Source organism: Lacerta agilis, chromosome 13 (assembly GCF_009819535.1).
Source record: "Lacerta agilis isolate rLacAgi1 chromosome 13, rLacAgi1.pri, whole genome shotgun sequence".
Lineage (NCBI taxonomy): Eukaryota > Metazoa > Chordata > Lepidosauria > Squamata > Lacertidae > Lacerta > Lacerta agilis.
The window spans coordinates 13733325-13751222 of record NC_046324.1 but is presented as its reverse complement, the minus strand read 5'-3'; the positions used below and the strand labels follow the sequence as shown (position 1 = coordinate 13751222).

The 17898-nt window shown below is 40.9% G+C and overlaps 1 protein-coding gene across 5 annotated transcripts in view; it reads left to right on the top strand.

Moving 5' to 3' along the window:
• The first annotated feature begins 1771 nt into the window (after nucleotides 1-1771).
• The window catches only part of LOC117056585 (ubiquitin carboxyl-terminal hydrolase 8-like), a 33362-nt gene continuing 17235 nt past the window's right edge, over nucleotides 1772-17898 (top strand). For 3 of the 5 annotated variants that reach the window (XM_033167080.1, XM_033167079.1, XM_033167077.1), the window contains exons 1-9: nucleotides 1772-1941; nucleotides 8054-8249; nucleotides 8635-8779; nucleotides 9244-9329; nucleotides 11880-12030; nucleotides 12908-12959; nucleotides 14320-14464; nucleotides 15319-15481; nucleotides 16476-16620. In XM_033167080.1, the coding sequence (XP_033022971.1) occupies nucleotides 8146-8249; nucleotides 8635-8779; nucleotides 9244-9329; nucleotides 11880-12030; nucleotides 12908-12959; nucleotides 14320-14464; nucleotides 15319-15481; nucleotides 16476-16620 (991 nt within the window). In that variant the 5' untranslated portion in view covers nucleotides 1772-1941; nucleotides 8054-8145. The remainder of the gene's footprint in view (nucleotides 1942-8053; nucleotides 8250-8634; nucleotides 8780-9243; nucleotides 9330-11879; nucleotides 12031-12907; nucleotides 12960-14319; nucleotides 14465-15318; nucleotides 15482-16475; nucleotides 16621-17898) is intronic. The other 2 variants (XM_033167081.1, XM_033167078.1) reach the window with 1 other exon arrangement.

The following is a 17898-nucleotide window of genomic DNA, read 5'->3' as shown; positions in this document are numbered from 1 at the left end:
TTCTTTTTCAAAAATGATGCTTTTCAGGTTTATACATTTCACTAATTTTACAATCATTTTAACATTTCAAAACTTGACTTCCCCCTCTTTCTGTGGTTCCTTAAATTTATTTTTAATATCTTCTGTATACTCCAAATTAAATTTAAAGGTAAAGGGACCCCTGACCATTAGATTCCGTAGCGGACGACGGGTTGCGGCGCTCATCTCGCATTATTGGCCGAGGGAGCTGATGTACAGCTTCTGGGTCATGTGGCCAGCATGACCAAGCCGCTTCTGGCGAACCAGAGCAGCGCACGGAAACGCCGTTTACCTTCTTGCCAGAGTGGTACCTATTTATCTACTTGCACTTTGACCTGCTTTTGAACTGCTAGGTTGACAGGAGCAGGGACCAAGCAACGGGAGCTCACCCCGTTGTGGGGATTCGAACTGCCGACCTGATTGGCAAGCCCTAGGCTCTGGTTTAACCCACAGCACCACCCACGTCCCTTTTGCCGATGTTGCTCAATGAGCTCAGCCGCTAATGCTGATCTGAGCTGCCTTCCCTCATGCTGAGGGAGACCAGGGCAGCTGATCGCCCTCACTTCTAGGGCGTCCCTAAATTACCGGTAACTTAATTTGCTCCTTTATTCATCTTTAAAATGTATGCTCTTCTGAAACTGCATGTTATTATAACAATCCTGCCAATGTTCTCATCTGTTTACAATTGATCTGTAAATATTCAATAAACAATTTCCATTCTTTTATAAAGAGTTTGTTATCTTGATTCCTTATTCTTCCTGCAAGTTTTGTCATTTCTGCATATTCCATAAGTTTTTTCATCCATTGTTCCTTTGCTGCTTCATTAAATTTTTTGGCAAGTAACATTCTTGCCGCTGTAGTAGCATACATGAATAAGTTTCTATACATTTTAGGTAATTCTGTCCCTATAATTCCCCCCCAAAAAAGCTTCTGGTTATTGTTTTTTACAAAGGTTATTTTGAACATCCTTTTCAATTCATTGTATATCATTTCCCAGTAAGCTTTAACCTTACTCAGGGCCGGATTTAGGTTTGATGTGGCCCTAAGCTACTGAAGGTAATTGGGCCCTTTATATGTCCAGCTGTCCTTTGTCAACAACAAATTGCCACTGTTTTTTGTGTTGAATATATGCTATATGGTAATTTATGGACTTAATAGGTATCTTAAGCCATTTGCACATATCAAAATATGTATTTTATCCAAGTAATTGTTGAAAAGTCCATGCAGACTGTAGGCACCCTATAGATAGAATTACATCATAGCCTAAAGGTAAAGGTTTGTTTCATTTGTTTTTTATCTTATATTTTGGAAATGTACATCTAGGTGTTTGTTTTCCTTTAATTTTTTTTTCCGGGCCCCCAAGAGAGTGGGGCCCTAAGCTATAGCTTGTTTAGCTTATGGGTAAATCCAGCACTGATCCTTACTACAAGACCACTACATGCGATAAAAACTGTCCCTATAATTCACAAAAGAAAGCAACTTTGCTTTCCCTGGAGGACTAAATTTCTGGCAGCCGAGGAATCCTTCCTTCAGAGAAAAGACGGGCAAAACCCCGTGCATAAAGTTCCCCACCTCATATATATGATAAGTGAAACCCTGAATAAAAATAAAGGTTTGGCGGCGCTGTTTATTAGTCGGCTACCCCAACACACGCTTTCCTACGAGTAAGCCATTCCCGCAGCCCAACCCCTTTACGAGGGAGGCTGGGCCTGGGCCCGAGCCCCGCCGCTGAGGGAAGAGCCACCCCTATCCCCGCCCACCGGCCGCCTCAGCCCAGTTCCGCCTCGGAAGCGAAGGCCGCCCTCCAGCCCATCTTCCCTCCGCCGTTTCGCCTCTGGGACATGGGCTTGGGCCGGGTCGGAGGGAGGAGGAAGAGGTGGTGGCGACGGCTGCTGCTGCTGCTGCTGCGAGACCCCCGAAGCGGTGAGTGCGGTGGAGCCGAGAGGGCTGGGAAAGGCCTCCTGGAGGCATAGAAGGGAGAGGCGGAGCGGCCTGCCCTCTTTTACCTCAGGAAGGTCCTCGGGGTGGGCAGCTGGTCTGGATCCCGGAGAACGCGGCTTGCGGGGGGGGGTTGTTCGGAGGGGAGACCCGACACGCGTCTGTGGGGTCCTTCTGTGAGCCCGCAAGGAGGACCCCGGGATGGCGGCGTTGGGGAGACTCGGGTTGTGAGGTGGGAATGGACGGAGGCCGCGAGAGGCATAAGGAATGGACGGAGGCATAAGGAATAAGGAATTGAGAGAAAGTCCATACCGAGCAGAAAAAGGGGAAATGGAGGGGGGAACTGCGGGAGTCCTCACCCCCCCACACACACACACCGATGTCCATTAAAATGTCACCTTGGTGAGTGACCTGAGAGGTTGCTTTCACACATTACGCGAGTTTAACCCCCCCCCCGGCTTAATCAGCATGGAACCGCAGCCAATCATGACCCTTTTCCTGTAGCCTTTATATGACAGGCGTGTTTTCAAATGCTGGTTTGGCCCATCCACGATGCATATATGCCCTTCTAAGCATATGCTTAAACAGAATTGGGTGTACACATAATATATTATTGTATACTGTATAGATAGATAGATAGATAGATATAGATGGTTATACAGGTACACACACACACACACCCTGCCCATCTGACTGGGTTTCCCCAGCTACTCTGGGCGGCTCCCAACAGAGTATTAAAAACTCAATAAAACATCAAACATTAAAAAGCTTTTGTGTAGCAAGGCTGGTAGGAAGCGTGCAAAATGTTATTGGGGTGACTTTACCCATGATGGAGGATCTGACTTGTAGGTGAGTGTGTGTCATGTTCCAGTGTTTGGCTCCTCTTCCTCCTCACATGCATTTGTAGTGATGCAGAATTGTCTTATGTGAGTAATGGAAATTCATGTGCGGAAGTAGTTCTGTGAAGTAAGCAGTGTGTGCTCACAGTTTTAACTTGCGTGTTGTGGATTTACAGTGAGTAATGCCTCCCAAACCTTTCCATGCTCTGAGACTGAATTTCAGCAGAAGTCAACACCATTGGATAATTGTGCCAATAAGTTGTGCCAAGAGGGAGTGTTCTTGGGATGTCCATACATGTTCTAGGAGCACGAGAACATACAGCAGAGCTTTCCAAACTTTATGTCGCGACACGTTAAGTGTGTGAGCTGTAGTGTGTAGCTGTGTCATGCTCCTCCCGGGCCTGGAAAGGGGGTAGTTTAACCTCCGGTTTGCTAGTAAAACTGAATTACTGTGTCACAAAATGATGCATTTCTAAAAAGTGTGTTACCAACATGAAAAGTTTGGAAAGCTCTGACATACAGGTTCTAGGAGCATGAGTACATGATGGTGTCTTCACATGGGAGATTACAGTCATTGAAGTTATAGGAATATAATGGACTTGAAAACATATAAAGCAGCAACTGTGTAAATACCGAAGGATAAAGTAGCCAGGAGAAAGATGGATGTTGAATTAGTAATATTTGTACTCTGCCAGAGCCAATTGTTGACTGGTGATACTCTACCTACCTTGTTTACTGTCTGATTATGTTCGTGGCTGGCTATAGTAGAGGTACTAGATTTGCCAGCTGACTCTTCCTCAGTCTTACAACACAGTATATATGTGGGGAATGTAGGAAGTGTATCCTTGTTTCCTCTTCCTGCGCTTATGTGTTAATGACAGTTCATGTGTAAATGCAAGCAATAAATGGTAAGAACATTGTGGTACTGTTTATTACTTTTAACACCAGCTTCTACACACTTGAAGGAAAGGGTATAATGAAGGAAAGCCAGTTGAGAGTATATGGGTAAAAAGTGTAGGAAAGGGAAGCAAAGTGACCTTACTGTGCGTGTTTGCTATAGACTTCCAAGCCAGACTGAAGACTTGGATGATGCCTTCCTACAGCATATTACCAGACATTCAAAGATGAGAGATACAGTAGTCATGGGAGGCTTCAACTACCCCAATATCTATGGGAACTCAAACTCTGCCAAGAACGTATGGTCCAACAAATTCCTCAATTGCCTTGCTAACAATTCATTTACCAGAAGGTGGAAGAAGCAACAACTTGGACCTGGTCCTCACTAATAGGGAGGAAGTACTGGGAAACTTGGGAGGAAGTGATCATGGCCTCTTGGGATTCATGAAATAGAACCAAGGGAAAGTTGGGTGTAATTGTAAAAACACTGGATTTTAAGAAGACTGATTTCAAAAAACTTAAGGAACTAAGTAATACCATGGTCAGAAATACTCAAAGAGAAGGGAGTCCAAAATGGATGGGCGTTTCTTAAAGATGATATATTGAAGTCACAAGGGCAGACAATTCCAACAAGAAAGAAAAGTAGGAGGCATCTGAGGAAACCGGTGTGGCTGCATAAGGAGCTTACAGATGACCTGAGATTTAAAAAGGGCATGTATAAGAAATGGAAGAAAGGGGAAATCACAAAGGAAGAGTGTACATGGGTAGCCAACAGTTGCAGGGCGAATGACTGGTGGACCAGGCTTGCAAGAGAAGTTAAAAATGTTTTTTAAAGCTTTCTTTGGCTACGTTCAAAGCAGGAGGAAGAACAAGCGAGTAGTAGGTCCTGTGTGTGGAGAAGATGGAGAAATGCTATTTGGGGACAGAGAAGGAAGAACTGCTCAACAGTATTTTGCCTTTTTACCCAAAAGGAAGCAGTGCCCAACCTGGTGATAACAGAATAAATGATTTAAGGAGGGAGCTGCAGCTCAGTATAAGAAAAGAGGTGCTAAGGGAACACCTAGCTACTTTAAATGAATTCAAATCTCCAGGGTAAACTGCACCCAAGGGTACTAAAGAAGCTTGTGGATGTAATCTCAGAGCCTCTGTTTATAATGCTTTAGAATTTTTGGAGAACAGGTGGACTGGAGGCAAGCAAATGTCCCCATCTTCAAAAAAAGGGGGGAAAGACCCAGGTAACTACTGACTGATCAGCCGAGCTTGACATCGATACCAGGTAAGGTCCTATAACAGATAATTCCAGAGTCGGTCTATGAGCACTTAGAAAAGGATGCTGTAATTACTAAAACCCACCATGATTTTCTCAAAAAACAAGTCATGCCAGACAAATCTCATTTCTTTTTCTTTTGGATAGAGTTACAAGCTTGGTGGATCAAGGGAATGCTGTAGACTTCATGTATGTTGATTTCAATAAGGCTTTTGACAAAGTCCCATGATATTCTCATAGAGAAGCTGGCAAAATGTGGACTAGACGAGGTAACTATTAGGTGGATTTGTAGCTGGTTGACTGACCTAACCCAGACAGTGCTCACTAATAGTTCCTCATCATCCTGGGAAAAAGTGACAAGTGGTGTACCACACGGTTCTGTCCTGGGCCTGTTGTTGTTCAACATCTTTATAAACGACTTGGATGAATGAATTGAGAGGATGCTCATCAACTTTGTGGAAGACACCAAGCTGAGAGGGGTAGCTAGTGCAGCAGAAGACAGAACTGGGATTCAGTATAACAGATTGGAGAACTAGGCCAAAACTAATAAAAGGAATTTCAATAGGGACAAATGTCTGGTTCTGCACTTGGGCAGGAAGAACCTGCTACACCAATATAAGATGAGGGACACCTGGATTGCCAGTAGTACATCTGAAAAGGATTTAGAGGATTTAGACCACAAGCTTAGGATGAGTCAACAGTGTGACACAGCAGCAAAAAATCTAATGCTATTCTAGACTGCATCAACAGAAATATAGTGTCCTGATCAAGGGAAGTCATGGTCCTGCTTTATTCTGCCTTGGTCAGACTACACCTGGAATACCACATCCAGTTCTGGGTGCCACACTTTAAGAATAATATTGACAAGCTGGAACAAGTGCAGAGAAGGGCAACCAAGATGATCAAGGGTCTGGAAACCAAGCCTTTTGAGGAACAGTTGAGGGAATTGGATATGCTTAGCCTGGAAAAGAGGAGCTGAGAGGAAATATGATAGCCATCTTCAAAGATCTAAAGGACTGACAAATGGAAGATAGAGCAAGCTTTTTTTCTCACTGGGGAGTAGCACCCAAACTAATGGCTTTAAGTTACAAGAAAGGAGATTCTGACTAAACATCAGGAAGAACTTTCTGATAGTAAGAACTGTTAAACAGCGGAATCAACTACCTCAGAAGGTTTTGGATTCTCCTTGGATTTTTTAAAGCAGAGGTTGGATGGCCATCTGTCATGGATGCTTTAGTTGAGATTCCTGCATTGCAGGGAGTTGGACTAGATGACCCTTGGGATCCCTCCCAACCCCACAATACTGTGATATCTGTTTTGCAAATATGAACCGTTACTGAGACCCAGTTCATGGTACTTGTGTGTTGATGTTTCTAAAACAGGCTATGATCAGGTTTCCACATAATATTGGTGTAGTCAGTGGAAGTAATCATATGATCCAGATGGCTCAGGTACTAAAACAACCTAAAACAAAAGTTACTGGAATACTAATGGAATTTAATTAGTATACAGTGGTACCTCAGGTTAAGAACTTAATTCGTTCTAGAGGTCTGTTCTTAACCTGAAACTGTTCTTAACCTGAAGTACCACTTTAGCTAATGGGGCCTCCCACTGCCGCTACACCGCCGCCACACAATTTCTGTTCTCATCCTGAAGCAAAGTTCTTAACCCAAGGTACTATTTCTGGGTTAGCGGAGTCTGTAACCTGAAGCAACTGTAACCCAAGGTACCACTGTATACTTATCAAATCAAATGAAAACAAAAAAGCTCATTTAAGTGCATGACTTCATCTTGTTTTTACATGAAGTAAATTGATAATTTAAAAGGGGGAAGTTAAACACAAAATATATGTTTCCCCAATTCATGTGCCAGTTATCTGCGCAGCAGTGAGCAAGCTGGCGGTATTTTTATGACTCTGCAAATGTTAGTAGCCTTTAGTAATACAGTGGTACCTCGGGTTACATACGCTTCAGGTTACATACGCTTCAGGTTACATACTCTGCTAACCCAGAAATAACGCTTCAGGTTAAGAACTTTGCTTCAGGATAAGAACAGAAATTGTGCTCTGGCAGCGCAGTGGCAGCGGGAGGCCCCATTAGCTAAAGTGGTGCTTCAGGTTAAGAACAGTTTCAGGTTAAGAATGGACCCCCGGAACGAATTAAGTACGTAACCAGAGGTACCACTGTAGTAATGTTATAAGAGTTTTTTCTCTGTGTTTGGATAATACCTAATGCAATACAGTGGTACCTCAGGTTACAGACGCTTCAGGTTACAGATACTTCAGGTTACAGACTCCACTAACCCAGAAATAGTACCTCGGGTTAAGAACTTTGCTTCAGGATGAGAACAGAAATCGCACAGTGGCAGCAGGAGGCCCCATTAGCTAAAGTGGTACCTCAGGTTAAGAACAGTTTCAGGTTAGGAACCGACCTCTGGAACGAATTAAATTCTTAACCCGAGGTACCACTGTACTGCATTTAATCTCAGCAAAACCTAATCACAATGTGCTGCTTAGGTGGTGGAGAAAAAATAATGACATGATGTGTTGAACCTTGAAGGTATATTTAGAAAAGGCTTCAAGTTTCCAGGATATGAAGTCTTTGTTATTGGTAATCCACAGTGTGGGAGAGAAAAAAGCTAAGATTACCTGCTTGAGACTAATTGAGCAAGGTACATATGTATATTACTGGATGGAGTGAAAATGGAATAAGTCTTCATAGTGAGGGTTGTAGAAAAGAGCTTGTTGCCAGTATTTTCTGCTCATCCTTTTTTGTGTGTGTCTGAGTACATTTTCTAACAGATAATTTTGCACCACATAAAATGCAAGCCTGGAAGCGGAAACTGATAACCTGGTGGTTTTTGAGAAAGAGTTCTGTTCAGTGTTTTTTTCAGGGGGTGCTCAGGTACCCTGGAGTACCAGCACCTCTTTTTCTAGGAGAAAAAGCCCTGGTTTTACTTGAGCTGTTTCAAAAGTCATTTCACACTTGTGTTCGTGTTTTTAAAGTTTCTGTAGGCAAGCATTCATAAAATGGTCAAAGGCTGTGTTTTTGTATTTGTTAATAAGATCCATTTGAAATCTTTATTTTTTTTCCAGGAAACAGCCAGTGTTGCTGAGTAATTCAAAGACCTATAACATCCCTTTGAAGCCTTTAGCACCCTCCTGAGGAGACATATCTATATATTAACATGCCTGCTGTGGCATCTGTACCTAAAGACCTATACCTCTGCACTTCATTGAAAGATCTTAACAAAAAGACAGAAGTAAAAGCTGATAAAACCAGTACTAAGAGGTATGGATATTGGCTTAGTTGACATAGTCTCCATCTTGTTTCTTGGAATTAATGGAAAATATGTTCTAATAGATACTGCGCTTCATACACATAGCTAAAACAACGTTCATACTTTAAAAGAGTGCTGTATCGTTCACTTTCCTAGTTGTAAAGTTCCAGGAGATGAGTTAATGTTTAAGGAGGCCGAGCACTTTTTGCAGAAAATAATTTAAAGGTAGATCATAAAATAACATGGATTTGTCTTTTGAGAAAGAAAATTGCTTGTTCATACTTTGTTCTTTAAAGCAGCTTATCATTGTAGGTGGAAGTTCTGCTTTTATGTAGCCTTGCATTCATGACAATCTAGTAACTTTTGTGATTTTGAATTCTTTGCCTCAATTTCAAGTTATGTACAAAGTGCCCTCAAGATCTTCAAAGCAGCTGAGGAGTGCCGGTTGGACAGAGATGAAGAGAAGGCCTATGTACTTTACATGAAGTATGTGACTGTGTATAATCTTATTAAGAAGAGGACAGATTTCAAACAGCAACAAGTAGGTATCCAGTTATGAGTAGTTATATTTATATTTTGATGTAAAGTTAAATATTGTATCTGAAAATTCAAGATAATAAACCACTGATTGGAGAAAGTGAAACACTTTTGTCAGGGACACCATAGGTGAAAAATTGCATTGGGCACTAAGCACCCAAGTGCATGGCAATAATCCACTATTGTGATGGACATTGGAGGTGCAGTTGTCTCTGCTCCTTCACTCTGTAAGATCTGTAAATTCAGAATAATGCTCTGATGTCAGAAATGAGACAACTACTCATTTCCAATAAGTTCAGAACTGGAAGCTCAAGAGGGAGAGCAACCACTCATTGCAATCTCCATTTGAAACTGTCAATTATTCATCCATGACATAGTGCCAGAAAGATCATGACTAATGGATTTTTTCTGTATACATTGGGCAATGGTACACTGCTTGAAATGGTTTTATGCTTCTTGTAATTTCAGGATTACTTTCATTCAATGCTTGGACCTACAAACATAAAAAAGGCTATTGAAGAAGCTGAAAGACTTTCAGAAAGCCTTAAACTCAGGTATGCTTAAATAGCATTAAATGTTAATACGTGCGCTCAGTTTTTTGATATCTTCTATTGTATATTTCCTTATTAAGCACAAAGAAGCATTCCTCCTGCAACATTTTCCATTAATTGCAAGTTCAATAAGAGGCTAAAAATGTTTCAGCATAGAGTACCTCTTTAAGTGAACGAGCGAACGATTGCAGTAGAACTTGAATCTCCTGTGATCTTTATAAATGACAGTGCTGCATTCATGGCTAGCCATAGTGTTAGCCCTTGGCTTTTAGACATGTAGCAGAAACGTGGAGTCCAGAGACTTGTTAACAGTAGACCACCTCATTCAGGATGCTATTCCCAAACACACACACACCAGCAATTGGTGAAGATTAGCGAAGTTTGAATAATCAGCAGCAGTTCATCACAATAATAATGAAAGCATGAGCAGCAGCAATTGATATAAAGCCATATCCAATATAAAACAAATGCAAAAACACTCTGGAACATGACAGTCTTGGCCAGCTGCCTTAAAAATAGCAGGAAGAAAGGGAGAAGTGCATCCCTAGAGGAGTGGCTTAACAATGTTGCTGCTGCAGTTGAAAACATCCTAATCTGTGTGGCCAATCATTGTAATTCAGACATAGGGGGCACGCAGAGGAAGACCTATGAGGAAGATCTTAAATGTGTGAATGAGAAGTATCCAGGCTCATATTATTTAGAACTTTTAGCAGGCTTGCCATAAAAGCATAAGAAGCTGCCTTTACGCAAGAATCAAACCATTACCCATCTCGCTAAGTATTCTTGGCTGGCAGCAGCTCTCCAATCAAATCTTTCTCACCTAGATATGGCGTAGGTTGAATCTGGGGCCTTCTAGATGCAAAGCGTGTATTCTACCACTAAGCTGCAGTTTATACCAAACTATTGGCTACTTTGGTTTCATTTTGTCTCAGTAATTCTATTATCCTTTAACACAGCTATAAGTATAACCTTGTAATAGTGCATTTTTCCTTATTTTTATAAATATGATGAAAATGTGACCAGCTGATATGTGTAGGAAAACACATGTAGCTTCTTATGTTCCCCACACAATTTTGTAGGAGAGCTATGGCATTTCATCTGGGCCTTTGATAGTGTGGTGCTTTTCCTTAAGAAATCTTTTAAATAATATTTCCTGTTTTCCAGACCCCCCCCCAAATGTAGTTGCATAACTACCATCCAGTGCACAAATATCAGTCAAGCGTCCCCCACTCCTCCAAAGAAACAATGTGCCCTTGTTTTTCCAGGGTAACAGCACAATAAAGTATTTGGAATGCTCCCAAGATATTCATGAATTAAATACATTGGGAATAATCCAAATTCTTTCTTCGACACTTCTACAACAGTCTCCAAGTCAAGCTCTAGTAGTAGCATGTTTTGTTTTTTTCTGTTCTGTGGTACAAGAGCAGTTAATAACTGAATTTAGAAATTAATTAATGTGCAGGTGGTGATTAAATGGTATCTATAAGAAGGAGGAAGAGTGGTTGACTTCTGCCTTGATGAACCCAGATGAAATCTTTTACCTGACTTCCTTTAAATAAAAAAAATAGAATTTTCATTACTCAGACAAGTTTCTGAAGTCTTCTTTCAGAATTTAGTATGCTATTCTTGTTCTGTAGCCCAGTGTTTTTCAACCTTTTTTGGACAAAGGCACACTTGTTTCATGAAAAAAATCACGAGGCACACCACCATTAGAAAATGTTAAAAAAAATTAACTCTGTGCCTATATTGACTATATATAAAGTAATTTTTCAATTTTTCCCACGGCACACCAGGCAACATCTCGCGGCACACTAGTGTGCCGCGGAACAGTGGTTGAAAAACACTGCTGTAGCCAAGTGAGAATATTAGTTACATTTGTTTACTCACCACATTTAGAATGCTTACATACGCTATTCCGTCAAACCGTCCTATAAACTGTGATTTTGTGTTTGTTTAATATATTTAAAACAATAGAGATCTTACATTTTTGTCAACTTCAGAATAGCACTTGCTCTGCATTTCTAGTAGAATGTTAAGGCTTCAAACCCATTCTTACGTCCCTCAGAGTAAGCAGCATGTAAAAAATGCATGGTCTTTCAGGTCTATTGTCCATAAAATCAAATGGCAATCAGATGGTAAAGATTTAAGGATTATCAGGCTTTGGCTGGCATGTGCCCCAAAGTGTTCAGTGAGCACTTATAGTCTTCCCCACCTGGAGGCAGGCTCTGGTAGGTCTCAGCAGTGACTGGCTCCCAAGTCCTCCAGGAGAATGGTTCACTTTGCCTCCTTTGGTGGATGAAGAGAGCCAGTCAGTGACCAGGATCTTCAAAGGCTTGGTCAAAAGTGTGACTGATGTTTCCTGGGAAAGAGGATGAGGAATACATTCAAGTTACGTGATGAGTTTCCTGCCTAGGCTTGCTGGAGGCATTAACCTAGCAATGACTGGCTTTCTTCATCCACCAGAGACTCGGGCATCTTAACAGTAAGTGCCAACAAAACAATCTCTTGCAGCGAAAAAGCAAATTGAAAATTGTAATTCTTTTTTTAAACTAGATATGAAGAAGCCGAAGTGCGGAAGAAACTGGAAGAAAAGGAAAGGCAAGAGGAGCAACAGTTGAAAAAGCAGGAATTGAAAGATGATGCAAAAGTTTTAACCAAAACCTCTTCAGAAGATTCATCAGATCCCAAAGGAAAAAATCAAATGGTAATTGGGACACTTAATCCTTAAAATGTTATCTGTTGTAAACATAAAAACCTCGTCTAGAATATTGGGGGGGGGGGGAGTTGGCTTATATCTAGCAGCACCTAAAATTAGATGATTTAAGTTTGAAAACAAAACTTAGCAGTTACATAGGGTTAAGTGTATTGTTCATTAAATACATTGTGCTTAATATTTCATATATTCAACAGGCTTATCCTGTTGAATAATTCTGAAGGTTGTCTATTTTAAATCCTACTCAGTCCCTAAAAGGTCATCACCAATCTAGCTTGTAACTGCTAAACTGAGCAATCTGATGTGTGGCTCTTTGTTCATATTGCAAGCGTGTATATCATTGATCTACGTTGAGCTGTGAAGTTGAGATGGACCTTTAATACTGAATTTATTTAGATTGATGCTAAAGGCTGGAAAATACCATGTGATCACCAAAGCCTGTCCCTGTTAAGGCACTTAATTCAGATAATGGATTTCTAGCAGTACGTATACATGCCTGGAGACCAGACGACTCCAGGCAATTAAATAAGGGAGCTAGGTGAAAGCAAAAACCCCTAGTCTGAATTACCAACTTCCACTCTGGCAGAAGGCTACCTTGTACTATGTTATGATTGGTCTGCATAAATCTATGCAGCCACTTCTGTTTTGTCATGTTGACAAGAGTGGTTGCTTCAGAAAGGCCTGGTTTAATCACAGATGTAAATCCTGTTGAATTTAATAGGGCTTACATTCAGGTAAGTGGGAACATGACTGCATCCTTACTGACTTAAGAAAGTTGTGTATGTGAGAATTAAGAATATAAAACAGCTGCTTTTAATGCTTTTTTAATTGCTGAAAATCATTTTTTTAAAATGCTAACATAATATAGATCAATGGTGAGAAGAAGAGTTCAACAGAAATAAAGAATCATTCTGAAACCGGTAAGTGACATCTCTTCATTAATCCTCAGTTCTGTTCTGCACAGTAGAGACTACAAACAGAACAGGAATTTATCTGTAGATCACTCTTGTCTAAATGACTCAAATAAGTTAATTCATAGGGACTACGAGAAAGGCAGCTGTTCCTCCTCAACAACTACTCCCATTCATGTGGGGCTGCCTAGATAGACCTAGGAGGGAATTCCTTTCTATCACTAAGTATGGAATTTGACCCAGAGGTGAAAGTAAAACATATCTCATAAAATGGTGAAGTGTCTGCCTGAATGCTGCTCCGTATCTCGGTTCAAGTAATTTTTTAAGCATTTGCAATGGATACTTTACATAAGATTTGTATGTGCTATATTCACCCTGTTCACATTTTGTGTTCCGGAGGGTAATGATAAAAAGATACTATGATTTGAAAATGGGGCATGGTTGTTCCTAACCAACCACCGAGATCAGACGGGATTGGGCATGTTCCAGGTGGTATGGCTGTAGGCGATCCTAAGCAACAAGGGTGAAAGTTGTAAGATACCACTCAGAAATCTGTGCACCTACATTCTGCAATTCCTTTAAGGGCATCTTCGCCCATTTTAACAACAGCTGTTCTCTGGAGGTGTGTGGGAGGCCTCCAGTACAACCAGGAGTGAATCCCCCCCCCCTCAAAGGGATAGGCAAGTCATGTGACAATAGGGATGTAAAAAGGCACTCCTGTAGCTCCGCCTGCAGCTCTTTTGCCTGCCTTGCTGGGAATAGATTTTTCTCAGCTCCTTCTTGTCTTCTGCCGTCTAGACTTCCCTTGATATGAAATAAGTGACTTCACTAAGTGCAGTAAGTGATTGCGGCCAACAGGGCAGCAGTGGTGGGGCTGTGTTGGTCTCCTGCTAACCCAATGCAGCTCATTGCTGCCACTTGCTAAGAATTGTAGAGTTGGAAGAGACAACGAGGGTCATCAAGTCCAACCCCCTGCAATGTAAGAATCTCAACTACAGGTAGATTCTCAACATGACAGATGCTCCCAAATCCAATGCTTTTAAAGTTGCGCCCACACCATTATTTATTTATTTATTTATTTATTTATTTGTTTGTTTGTTTGTTTGTTTGTTTATTTATTATTAATTATATGTTTGTTTATACACCACTTTTTTCTCTGACAGGGACTCAAGGTGGCTTTCCAAGCTTCCTCATGCATTGCTTCCCTGGCAGCCCCTACTGGCATTATACTTGGTCACAAGCATATTTCAGAGAGAGTCATCTCTTTAAAACGTTAATAGAGTTATTTAAAAAAAAAAAAGAACTTTAACAAGCATTTGTATTATGATCTATCAGCTTTTTTTAAACAAAGTAATTTCTGTCTCCCAAGGAACAATCACAGCAGAGGAATTGTTTAAAATGATGATGGACAAAAGCATCAAGTTGATGATAATGGATGCTCGGTGCTTGAAGGATTACCAGGAGTCCTGCATTGCAAACTCTGTCTGCGTTCCAGAAGAAGCTATCAGTCCTGGGTATGGAATAAACTTTCTTAGCAGAGTCTTAAGACTGTGTACCGATTAAGTGTTTACCATTTATCAGGAGTAGAATGGAGAAAATGTGAAACACCTGTTTGTCCAGCTACAATAAAAGGCCTAAAGTACACATAGTAGTCTTGATGGCTACTTTTTTTGTAAAGGTGCTTAATTGGTCTACGGAACTTTTGGACATGGGATATGCTGATGGTACCTTGTTTAATGGACCTTTTAAAGGGCTTAGTAATATCAACAGTACTTGTATAAAATGGTTGTGAGGCAATACTCAGGCTTGGTCTTGGAACCTTAGGAGTAGACAATCAAGAATGGTTGTATCCAGTACCGTTCCTAATCGGAGTAGACCTATTGAGATTAATGGGCATGAGGTCCATTAATTTCAGTGGGCCTACTCTGAGTAGGACCTAGCTGGATACAGCCCTTTGTCTGTAATATACGGTACTAAGCATAGTTGGAACAATAATGCCATGGTGACAGTGACTGCTAGCAGTAAGCTTGTAAAGATAGGTAGGTGTTAGGGAAGGGAGTTTGGCATCAAGCAGTCCATGGAGAGGAAAGTATGTGCCAAGTCACTGCTTAGGCTCCCTTGTCTCCCCTTATTGCTTTCAGAACTGTGCTTTTTGGTCCTTTTGAAAGGGCCTGCCTCAGCTCAGCTGAGCCCTGCAGGCAAACAAGAAGTGCATGCACACGAAAGCTCATAACAAGAACAAACTTAGTTGGTCTCTATGGTGCTACTGGAAGGATTTTTTATTTTGTTTTATTTTGTTTTGACTATGGCAGACCAACACGGCTACCTACCTGTAACTTATCTTTTACGTTACTGCTTCAAACTTTAGAGTCACGGCTAACAAGATTGAGGCTAAACTCCCAGATACATCTAAAGAACCATGGAAGGAGAGAGGACAAGTTGATTTTGTTGTTCTGCTTGACTGGTTTAGTTCAGCCAAAGACTTGCAATTAGGAACACCTCTGCGGAGCCTCAAAGATGCCCTTTTCAAGGTGAACATGTTCGTGTTTATATTTTCTAGTTACCTTGATAAATGATATTCCCAGTAGATGTAATTCTGTATCTTAGAGGGCTGTGTTTTGGTAGCCCTGTCAACAGACATAATCTCTTACTATTTAACTTAAGTCTGCATAAATTTCCATAAGTGATACTGTCCCATGTAGACAGCATTTGCTGATGGTTTGTTTTCCTTAACAATAGTTAAATGTTTTCTCTGCATAGCTAAACAGTGATTAAAAATTGAGCACAAACCAGAATGTGAACCTGTATTTTTAAGGCAATTACCGGTAACTGTGGCTCAATAAAACATTGGTAAAGGAGCTTTCATGCCTTTTGGAGATGGGGCTCAGTTAAACTTTTAGTATTTATTTTGTAGTTTTATATTGCTAAGAAAGAGTGGGATATATGTTTCTTTCAATAAATGTAGATGACCATGGTTTTGCTTTGCATCTGGGATCATAACCCAAAGTTAAGGCAACCAATCATAGTTAAGTGTTACATTTCACTGGGCCATTGAATGAAGGGGCTGTGGTATTGTAGTATTCTCCTAAGTTTAAGTTAGTTGATTGTACTAACATAGTTTATTCTTTTCTAAAGTGAAATAGATACAGACAGGCATGTATTTAGCCTTCCTCAAATAGAAAACAAAATGTTATGGCAATAAATGTAGATGGGTAAAAATGGCCTCAAGTATACAATTTCTAAACAGATACCGAGGTTTTTGAGATGCTGTACTGAAATGTCTAAATATTTAGAATAAACTGCCCCATAATAAATGTCAGAATAACTACATTGTTCTGTTCTGTCCGCCATTTTTATATAAGCTATGTTAAATGTGTATTTGTTGTAAAAATAAGGAAAAGACAATCTGTCTCTTTCCATTTCACAGAGTGCATTATCCAGCCACATGACCTGATTTTGAGAAATACGAGCTTCACTTTGGAAGTTCTGTTGCTTATTGTAAAATGTTTTGTCTTTCACTTCCAGTGGGAAAGTAAAGCCGTACTAAAGAATGAGCCCTTGGTCTTGGAAGGGGGCTATGAGAACTGGCTCCTTTGCTATCCCCAGTATACAACAAATGCCAAAGTAACTCCTCCGCAACATGACAGGAATGAAGCTGTTTCTGTCTCTTGTATGTATTAAAAACACCTTCTGATCTACAGAAAAAGCTTTCCTAATACTGCAGTTCTGTCCACAACTTACTCAGGAGTACATCCTACTGAAATCAGTGGGGCTTGCTTCCAAGTAAGCTCCTGTAAGATTGAGCTTTACAGATTGCATTACTAAACCTACCTATTTATTTGTAGATCCCCCCCAAAAAATCTTCAGACTGTTGCGCAGAACTGTTATTGTGGGTGAACTGCCTTTTTAAATTCAGGGTGGGAATATATTTCATGACCTTTGATGATCTTGCCACCTGCTTCAGAGACGAAAAAATTATACTTAGTATAATTTGGATATCAATAATCTGACTACAGTTCTGCTTCTTGGGAACTTGGCCTGTCAGTGTTTATATGGATCACTTTCAGGTGATTGCTTGTAGGAGAGTGTTTTGCTGCCTAAATGTCCTACCTACTTGGAGCTTTTGGAGAACATAATCCAAATTGAAATAAGAACAAACCGCCACGATATTATACATTGAACACATGATAAAGCTGCAACTGGTTTCAGTCTGTTGTCATTTGGTATTTCATTAAGTTTTAAATAGTAGATCCTAATGGTTGTTACACTGACAGATATCTAAGAACTAAAAAGATCCTGGTGGATCTCCTTTGGAGGGTTTATAGCAATCTCATTGCCATCACTGCAAAGGTCCTGCCTTGGGTACTTGTGTATCTAATCCACGAGTGGGGAACCTTTTTGAGCCAGATCCTCATCAGGTCCTTGCAGGCCAAATTTGACAGGTGGGTGGGGCTGCTGACCTGACAATCACGTGGTGTCATTGTGACGTCATGTAATTGACAGGTGGACGAGGCTATCCATCTGCCCAAATGCCTCCCATAGGGTTTGCAAGCAAAGACAATGGGGATAACTTCTCCAGCACTCTGCCTTTGCCATCCCCTCCAGTCGTCCCTATTTTAACAGGATATTCCCAGACTTGCAGAAAACATGGCTTCTGATTTGATCCTAGAATGTCCCAGGGATGAGCCAGCACTTGCAGTAGTGCTGTGCTCTTGCACAAGTCAGTTAACTTGGGAGGGGGCGCAGCCCCAAAAGATGCACTTTTTTGGTGCTGTGCTCTTGCCTCCCAATTTTCACCAGGGGAATGTTGGAGGGTATGCTTTGCTTGTAAAACATGGCTCTTTTTCTTCCTTCTCTGTTGTTTGAGGTGAGTTTTGCAAAAAAAAAAAAAAAGAAAGCATTGAGGGGGGCTTCTCCAGCGCTGTCTTTGCTTGAGATCATGAACTTA